The 10,248-nt window shown below is 42.3% G+C and overlaps 1 protein-coding gene across 1 annotated transcript; it reads right to left on the bottom strand.

The window, feature by feature from the left end:
- Positions 1-7,549: 7,549 nt before the first annotated feature.
- On the bottom strand, positions 7,550-10,248 carry LOC148139323 (putative G protein-coupled receptor 139). Its single transcript, XM_087981058.1, has 2 exons — positions 10,182-10,248; positions 7,550-8,460 (listed from the first exon to the last, which is right to left on the bottom strand). The coding sequence occupies exons 1-2, from the start codon at positions 10,246-10,248 to the stop codon at positions 7,550-7,552; spliced, it is 978 nt and encodes a 325-aa protein (XP_087837184.1).

Genomic DNA, 10,248 nt, shown 5'->3' with positions numbered 1-10,248 from the left:
TTTCCTAAACAACCTCCACATTTCTGTTGTGCATCTCACTGAGAACATTTGTTCCCAATTTAGGTGCCTGAGTTCCTTCCTAATAGCGTTGTAATTCACCCACACACAATTAATTTCCCATACCATCTGTTCCTGTCTCTCTTCTTGACAACAGCAAAGGTCAGGGAGAGGTGATCACTGTCACCGAAATGCTGTCCCACTGAGGAATGTGCCAGCTGGACTGGTTTGTTGCCAAACACCAAATCCAAGATGACCTCCCCTCTCGTCAACCTATCCTGGACACTGACAAAAACTGGTCCATCCAAACAATCAATATGAGAGAAGTTAGAGTCACTCATGGCCACAACCCTATTACTTCTGCGCCTTTCCAAATTCTGTCTCCCAATCTGCTCATCTGTCTCTCTGTTGTTCTTGGGATGTTTGCAGAAAACTCCAAATAAAGTGACTGCTCCTTTCCTCTTTCTGACTTCCACTCATAATCATTCTGCAGAGAAACCATTTTGGACGACCTCCCTTTCGATGGCTGTGACACTATCAGTGATGAGCAATGCCACTCCCTCACTTCCTTTACCTCCACGCCCCCACTCCCATTCCTTTTGAAACATCTAAACTCTGGAACTACTAACAACCATTCCTGCCCCTGCGATATTCAAGTCTCCGATGGCCAAAACATCATAGCTCCAAGCACTGATTCATGCTCTGAGTTTGTGACCCTTATTCCCGATATTTCTTGATTGGACACACTTCAACCCATCACACTGACAGAACCTTTGCCCTATCAAGTGCCTATCCCTCATCACAGACTCTGCACGCTGTATCTGGCTATTCACTGCCTACACCATCATCTGATCCATAGCTCAGGTTCCCACCCCCTGCCAATCCAGTTTGAACTATCCCAAAGAGCTCTAGCAAACCTCCCTCCCAGGATATTTGGTGCTCCTCCAGTTCAGGTATAACCTGTCCTTCTTGTACAGTTCCCACCTTCTCCAGACTGTATCTCGATGATCCACACATCTGAAGCCCTCCCTCCCGCACCAGCCCTACAGCCAGATGTTCAGCTGCGCTCACTCTCTATTTCTTGCCTTTCTAGTATGTGGCACCAGTAGCAATCCTGAGTTTACTACTCTGCTCATCCTGCACCTTTGCTTCCAATTTCACTTCCTATATTTACTTTTCAGCTCTTAATTCCTAGTCTTGGCTATGTCACTAGTACCGGTATGTACCACGACTTCTGGCTGCTCACCTTCCCTCTTAAGAAGCCTGTCAACTCAGTCCGAGACATCTCTGACCCTGGCACCCGAGAGGCAATATACGATCAATGAGTTATGCTCATGACCACTGAATCTCCTGTCTGTTACTCGCACGATTGAATCTCCTATCACAATTGTCCCATTCTCTCCCCTTCCCTTCTGAGCCACAGAGCCAGGCTCAGAGGCAGAAACCTGATAGGTTTTCCAACCCCATCCCCCACCCCGCCACCCAACATTCTCCATAATGGGACATTTATTTCGGTGCTTGTAGATACTTTGGCATTGTGGCATCATTAATCCGAATCTCTTCATTCCTGAAATCCACAGAGGCCGATATCCCATCACCAAGGAAACCTTCAGGTTTAGATTTTGGTTTTATTGTAAGAGGTACAAGAGTGCAGTGAAAAGTGTTCAATTTTGCCAAACACCAGACTATCTGAGGTACAAAGTACTGGAGTGCAAAATATTAGTTACAGAAGCAGAAAACTAAATAAATAAGTAAAAGAAAACTACATTCAATCGCACCGTCAGGCAACTGGTTGTTTGCACCATCTACCCGTTTCTGCATGGGCTTCCTTTGGGTCCGCCAGTTTCCTCTTACAGTCCAATGATGTGAATCTCTCAGCTGTCCAGCCAACTGAGCTACTGATGCACTGGAAGATCGTGACAAACTTCAATGGGACATGGGGAGGATGGTGGAATGTGTGGACAAACGGCAGATAGAAATTCAATTTGGGGACATGTGAAATGTTTTGATTTGGTTGGAAGACAACAGACAGAGAGAACAAAATAAAGAATCTGATTCCAAAAGACTTGCAGGAGCAGGAGAATTTCGGTAAGTCAGTAACAGGAGAGGGTGGTGAGACCAGTTAATGAAGTACACACAATCCTTGATTTGTTATAGTCACAGTCTGAGATACAGTGAAAAGTATTGCTTTTTGCTGTCCAGTTAAATTACACCTTACATAAGTACATGAGGGTAATGGAACAGAATGCAGAATACAGTGTTGCAATTACAGACAAGGTGCAGAGAAAGATAAACTCTAATATAAGAAGGATCTTTTCACAAACCTGATAGCAACGGAGAAGAAGCTGTTATTGAATCTGTTGGCACGTGTTTTCAGACGTTTGTACCTTCTGCCTAATTGAAGAGAATATAAGCAGGGTGGGAGGGGTCCTTGAATATGTTGGTTGCTTTCCTGAAGCAGCGGGAAGTGTAGACGGCGTCAGTTGAAGGAAGGCTAGTTTGTGTGATGGACTGGGCTGTGTTCACAACTTTCTGCAATTTCTTGCGGTCTTAGAATGGTTGCCAAACCAAGCTGTGATGCATTCGAAAAGGATGCTTTGTATGGTGCATCCATAAAAGTCGGTAAGAATCATTGTGGCAAATTTCCTTAGCCTATTGAAGGCATTAGGGAGGCTGCAAATAGTTTCAGAGTGAAGGCAGTTATTTGTTTGTGAAATAGGTCGGAGACACTTGAAGTGTTTGGGAAAATGGAGAGGAATATTGATAAAAGTGTTGAAAGCCATGAGGCATCTGGAAAGAACTGAAAATAAGAAACAATCTTGCTGGTTGAGTGAACAAGAATGAGGTCTTATTTACCCTTTGACTTCATGAGATGATAAAGACAAGAAAGGGTAAGGCCATAGAGGTCCCTTTGGTGGTGAATGAGGCCTCTTCTGGAGTATTGTGTGCAGTTCTTTGTTATCACTCTGTCACTCTGTTATCAGAAGGACATCCTGTACAGAAAAAAAGCAGAACAAATCTAACTCAGGCAATTACCACCCCATCAGTCTACTCTCGATCATCAGTAATGTGATGGAAGGTGTCATCAACAGTGCTATCAAGCAGCATCTGCTCAGTAATAACCTGCTCAGTGACGCCCTGATTGATTTCTGCCAGGGCTGCTCAGCTCCCGACCTCATTACAGCCTTGGTTGAAACACGGTCAGAAGAGCTGAATTCCAGAGGTGAGGTGAGAGTGACAGCCCTTGACATCAAGGTTGCATTTGACCAAGTGTGGCATCGAGGATCCCTCACAAAACTAGAATCAATGTGTATAAGGGGACAAACTCTCCACAGGTTGGAGTTATACCTGGCATGTAGGAATATGATTGTCATTGCTCCAGGACATCGCTGCAAGAGTTCCTCAGGGAAGTGTCCTGGGACCAAAAACCTTCAGATGTTTCATCAATGTCCTTCTATCCATTGTAAGATTAGAAGTGAAGGTGTTCGCTGATGACTGCCCAGTGCACAACACCGTTCATGACTCCTCAGATATTGAAATTGTCCGTGTCCAAATGGAACAAGATCTGGACAATATTCAGGCTTTTGCTGGCAAATGGCAAGTTCCCACATAAATCCAGGCAATGACCATCTCCATTAAATTTAACCACCATTCACTGGTGTTACCATCAATGATTCCCCCCATCATTAACATCATGGGTGTTATCATTGACCAGAAACTCAATTCAATTCACAATATAAATGCACTGGCTTCAAGAGCAGGTCAGAGTCTAGGAACACGCGCCAAGTAAATTACCTCTTGTCTTCACAAAGCCTGTCCACCATCTACAAGGCAAAAGTTAGGGGAGTGATGGAATACTCCCCACTTGGGTGCAGCTCTAACAAAATTCAAAAGGCAAAGCAGCCCCCATTTGTTTGGCACCACATCCACAAGCATCCAATCCTCCACCAGTTGCAGCAGCGTGTTACCATCTGCAAGATGCATTGCAGATATTCGGCAAAGATCCTTACATAGAACCTTCCAAATGCGTAAACACTTCCATCCACAAGGACAGGGGCAGCAGAGGCATAGGAACACCACCAAATTTCATGTTCACCTCCAAGTCGCTCATCATCCTGACTTGGAAACATACTGCCATTTCTTCATTGTCATTAGGTGAAAATCCTGGAATTTCCATCCTAATGGCACTGTGGACCTACCTACAGCAGGTTAACTGCATCAGTTCAAGAAAACAACTCACCACCACCTTCCCAAGGGGCAACTAGGGACAGGCAATCAATGCTGGCCCAATCAGCGACGCCAAAATCCCCACAAAGATTATTTCAACCATATCAAATTGGACAGAGTTCTGAAGAGATTTACCTGGATGTTGCCAGGGATAATGGGTTTGAGTTATAATGAGAGACAGGATAGCCTGGGAGATTTTTTTTTCTGGCATGTAGGAGGCTGAAGGGTGACTTTATAGAGATTTATAAAATCATGAGGCGCATAGATAATGCGAATGACAAGGGTGTCTTCCCTCGAGTGTGGGAGTTCAAATTTAAGGATCATATTTTAATGTGGCAACAGAAAAACTTAAAACAGACATGAGTGTCAGTCAACACTTGCTCTTCTCGCTCTCCCTGCTCGTTAATGAAATTGTGTCCCATGAGGTAGCAGCCATATTGGTGTTTTATCACCGACCACTGTTGACATCCATTGTATTAATTCTGAATCACTCCCACCAATTGACTAATGGAGGCAACTTTGTTTTTTTTTGATCAAGTTTAAAGGAAGAGAATGTCAAGGTGGCTGAAAGTTAAGAAAAAAATACATAAATGCTGTGTATCACATCACGTTGAGGAACTGTGTGTTGGCAAAGAGATTTTCCGAGTGCATTTTGGACATTATCAGAAATAGGGACTTTCTCAGCCCAGGAGAATTGTGGGAACTGTGTCCACCATGACTACGTCTGCACCAACTGATTCAACCAATGCCAAATAAGTGTATGTCAGCCAACTGACTAAAGCTAAACAGACCGTGAAGGAACAGAAGTAGGTCATTTGGCCCCTTGAGCTTCACCCCCACCATTCAATAAGATCATGGGGAAGAGCTCAATTGCCTTGTTGGTAGTGTCCCTCACTCTGAGCCAGGAGACCTTTGTTCAAGACATACCTGCTCCAGAAGATGGCAATAACATCTCTGTATATGTTGATGAGGAAATAATCTAAGGTCATGGCAAATCTGCCTGTGTTTTGAATTCCATAATTCCACCTGACCCTCAGTATCTTTAACTCCCTCACCCAATCTATCAGCCCCATCTTAAAAATATTTAATGATTGAACTTCTGTTACCTTCTGAGACAGATTTCAACGCCACACAACATTCTGAGAAAAAGAAGGATTGTCCTTCTATTCTGAAAGGTCTACCTCTAATTAGAACATAGTGCCTTCTAGCTCTGGGTTGACATGTAAGTGAAAACATCCTTTCCACGATCAGCTGGTCAAGTGCACCCAGGATTTTAAGCACTCCAATCGAGTCACTCCCACCTCCAGTAAAAACAAGAACTGACTGTAAAATTGTTCTTCACAAGGTAACTCATTCATCCCAGGTATCAATCAACTAAACACTCCCCGAACCACCTCCAATGCATTGACATCCTTGCATTCAGGAGAACAAAACTACAGACAGTATCTGAGAAGTGATCCCCTATAGAAGTGATCAACTCCAATGTTCTGCAATAATCTTTCATGTGGCATCTTATCAAATGACTCCTGAAATCCAAACACGATACATCAATGGGCTCCACTATATCATTAACAACCATTACTCCTTCAAAGAAGTCCTGGTAGTTGACTAAAGATATTCTCCATTTCAAAAATTCTAATCTTTCTAATTTTTTCAATGCGATTCTCCTTCAGGACGAATCCTAACAACTTTGCCTTAAGAGTCACCAAGCTAACTGACCTACACCTCCTGCTTTCCCTAACCTTTCCTTCTTCAGAGAAGAACTTTGTCTGATACTTTGCAATCTCATTGAACATTTCCAGATTTGCTTCTGAATGTTACAATTTTTACACCAACACATTTATTGTCTCACGAGCTAATAAGAAACATGGAGTCATCGAGTTGTACAGCACGGAAACAAACCCTTTAGCCAATTCGTCCATGCCAAGCAGATATGCTAAATTAATCTAGTCCTGTTTGCCAGCATTTCGCCCAAATCCTTTTAAACCCTTCCTATTCTTGCACCTGTCCAGATCCCTTTTCGATGCCCTTTTAAGAAGATGTATTGGTTAATTAAAGCTGCGATTTCTAATTGTCTATGACTTTGATTGAATCATCACTGACTGAATGAATCATCACTGACTCAAACACAGGCAGTCACAGCCTGATTCCCCTCTGCTGGTCTGTAAATATTATGCACGCACCCATAAACACACGTACAGACATATTCTCTCTCTCTCTCTCTCACGCACACACACACACATATGCACACACACATACACACTCACACCATCATGCCCCTCTGCTGAGGACTGTACATGTTACGCACAAATGCAGACAGTCACAGCTCCAGAGAGGACAGTGACCCATTATTGTACATATCACTGACACAGTTAGCTCAGGCCTGTCTCCTAGAGTGAGCAGAGCCCTTAACACCACTGTTTATGTAAGTCAGTCAGGGCTCTCTGATTGGACCAGATTATAAATCAGATAGGGTCCTTTGATGCTAAGTATATTCACTTGTGTGAATAAACAAAGAAAAATCTAACAAACTACCAAGAACAGGAAGTGAAAGTAGCAGCTCAGTCACAGCTATAGATGTTGCACAGAATGAAACTCTCTTATTCGAGTACAGTAAAGTTAGAAGGCAGGATATTTTTGCCATGTACTTTAAAAACTTTCAAACTGTTTTATGTGTGAAGAGCACTGATACGTTCTTATTATTTTCTTATCCTTTATTCATGTGACTTTTCATTACTAAAAACAAAAGTGCAGAGTTGCAGACTTACCTTTCACTGAAAAACTACCACATTAAATGAGAAATGAAATAAGGATGAATCAACAATCCTGATTTGTGTTTCAAAGCCGAACTGTTCAATAATAACATCATTTCAGACCCTGACAAATCATTTCTGAGGTAAATGAAATGAGAGGAAAACAAAACAGAAATGGAGCAGACAAAATGTGAGTGGACTCGTTTGCAATTCATTGCCAGCACTAACGAGTGGTCCAGTGGTTACATTCGGTGATACCTATTCGAGGGAATGCAATGTCCCGAATTCGGTTCTTCCTGTAGATTTTCTTTTATGTGTGTTACTGCTGCAATGGTACAACTCTTGTGAGCCAATTATTCATTACATTTACTTCAGGTGAAGATTAAAAATCTTGGCTCAGTATTATGGCTATACCAAAGCAAAATAGCATCCAATCGAAGTTAAATATACACTGCTCATCGTATTTTCAAATAAACTAACAGTTTGGATACAAATCATTTGATGGACTTTTAGTACTCATGGCTGCATCAGGGGAAAAAAAGTCGTATATGATATTGTATTATACATTGCCATCAATTCATTCTAAAAGCAAAGATTCTGCTGATTGAAGTCAGTGGGTATTTTACAGTGTGAATGAACTGTTCCCTGAACTTCGACTGAGTTATTCCATAAATAACCGTATTAGTGCAGCAACTCAAACTCAACAGCATATATCCAATTCTTTCAAACACAAGAAAACTGTTATTGTAATATTTGGGATCAATTGCTGCAATTTGATAATATATGAAAATTATCACATAGGGTGACCACAACAATATGAAGCTACTCGATATGGTGAACAGTAAAATCATTGACTTCCTTCTGCTCTCCATCTCAGGATCACTGCGCTTCTCTTCCGTGTTCTGACTCCTCAATCCTTTACGGATCTGATTCGCCACTAACACGTATCTGACTGTCAGCGCATTGAAAAGCAAAACTAAGCTAAATGGGAGTAATGGTGTTAACACTTTCTGAAACCAGTCATAAACTATCCATCCGAGTTCAGTATAATAGCTGTCCTTAATTTGACAAGACCAGTGTACATTGTCAACAACAATTGTAGGTTCCCGTGTCATGAAAATTGGAATACTTTTTAGACAGAAAAGTGTGCAGGTTGTTGAAAGAATGATAGCTGCTGTTTTGACGGTACAATATTTCAGTTTCAGTTTCTGGCAACAAATGGTGACAAACCGATCAGCGGAGAAAGTGACAGTGAACCAGACAGAACAGTCTGAACTCACAGAAAGCAGGAAGCTGATCCCAATGCATGCAGGTGTGAGGTGCAGGAATGACCCCTTGTAAAAATACTGATTCAGTTGATACAATATGACATCAGTGATGACGAACATCAGATCCGCTGTTGCCATGGCCACCAGATAATGAGTGGTGCACTTGGACAGTCCACATTTTCCTTGGGACAGGATCAGAATTGCCAATGCATTAACTGAAAGAGGGAGAAGTGAAATTAATTTGGAAATTGTAGTTCGAAAAGCCTTGCTTTTCAGTTGAGATGGCATTAGAGCTCTCAGGAAGAATATTAAAATGTATATTTGAACTTGTTCCTGCAAATGGTTTGCTCTCTCAGTATACACAACCAGACGTCTGTTCTGCACTCTAACAGTTGCTTTCAGTCACTTTGGTTCCAACACAGAAACAGACCTTTTAGTGCACCCATCCATGCTGATTGGATATCCTAAATAATCTAGTCCCATTTGCCAGTATTTAGCCAATATCTCTCTAAGTCTTTCTTATTCATGTATCCATCAAGATGCCTTTTTATGTATTATAATTATATCAGCCTCCAGCACTTCCTCTGGCAGCTCATTCCATACACACTTCACCCTATGCATGAAAAACCTGCTGCTTAGAACCCTTTTAAATCTTTCCTCTCTCACTTTAAACCAATGCCCTCTATGTTTGGACTCCCTTGCCCTGGAGAGAAAACCTTGATTATTTACTCTATCTATGATCCTCAGCCTTCGATCCTATAGCGAACCAGCTCCAGCCTTTCCTGCCTTCCCTACAGCTCAGAACTCCCATGTACATCCTTGTAAATCTTTTCTGAAGACTTTCAAGTTTAATAACATTTCTCCTGTAGCAGGCTTAAACGATGTCTTGTACAGCCACATCATATCATCCCGACTCCTATATTGAATGCGCTGCCAATAAGTTTACTAAACACCTTCTTTACTGTCCTGCCTATCTGCGACTTCATTTTCAAGGAACTATGAACCTGCATTCCAAGGTCTGTTTGTTTGGCAACAGTCTCCAGGACCCTATCATTAAGGATTTCCCTGCTGCTGTCACTCTGGGATTCAGTCCCAGATCGCTCTGCTGCCGCTGTGGGACATGACCCATGTGCTCAGCTCTCGCCCTACCTCCGGTCATGACTTGTCTCCATTCCCCAGATAGGGTTTGGTCAAAGATTCGGGGTGGGGTTGTGAAGAAAAAAATACTGCAAAGAGGAGAAGATTAAAAGAAAGGAAAGGGAGAAGGAACTGGAGAGAAAGCAGTTCAGACTGGAATGTCTTACTCTGCCACGGTCTTAATATCTGGTTTGTCCGAGGACTCTGTCTCTATGCTGTATAACTCCATGAGTCTCTGATCTCTGCAATCTACTGCTCGCAGGGATTGTCCTATTATTGAGACCAAATCAAAACTTAGAACAATCCTGATAATGCATGCGCGCTGATGGCAGTGCGAAGTGACCCACAGCAAACACAAGTGGCAAAAACCTCGAGCAAAATACAAGCATGGTGGCATGGTGTTCCATTGCATGGATTGATGCAACTTTCAAAGGTCTGCTCAGAGAAGGAATGACCCAGTGCCATTATCACTGGAGTATTAATCCAGAGACCCCAGTAAGATACTGGAGAACCAGGATTGAATCCTTATGGCAGATGGTGGTATTTGAATTTAATGATGATAAAAATCTGGAATTAAGAGTTTACTGATAATGGTGAATCAATTGTGGATTGTTAGAAAGATCCATCCTGGTCACTAATGTCCTTTAGGAAAGGAAAATGCGATCTGATGTGGTCTTGTCTACATGTGATTCCAGACCCACAGCAATGTGGCTGACTCTTAAACTACTCTCTGAGTCATAAATGCTGGCCTAACCAATGATGCGCACATCCCGTGAATGAATATTGAAAAAGAACTTACCAGGGACGCCAATAGCAGCAATAGTGATGTAATATACTTTATCAACAATGGTGAACAACTGTAGCAT

The sequence above is a fragment of the Chiloscyllium plagiosum genome, unplaced genomic scaffold (assembly GCF_037043375.1).
Source record: "Chiloscyllium plagiosum isolate Xiang-an unplaced genomic scaffold, Cpla_swu_hap1 HiC_scaffold_38, whole genome shotgun sequence".
Lineage (NCBI taxonomy): Eukaryota > Metazoa > Chordata > Chondrichthyes > Orectolobiformes > Hemiscylliidae > Chiloscyllium > Chiloscyllium plagiosum.
This window is presented reverse-complemented; position numbering and strand designations above follow the sequence as displayed.

Bases quoted from the DNA above. Each gene is read 5' to 3' on its own strand.
- LOC148139323 (XM_087981058.1), bottom strand. From the start codon at position 10,248: ATGCTACAGTTGTTCACCATTGTTGATAAAGTATATTACATCACTATT. The intron at 8,461-10,181 runs GTAAGTTCTTTT...TCCCTCTTTCAG, and splicing joins TGCTGCTATTGGCGTCCCTG to TTAATGCATTGGCAATTCTG.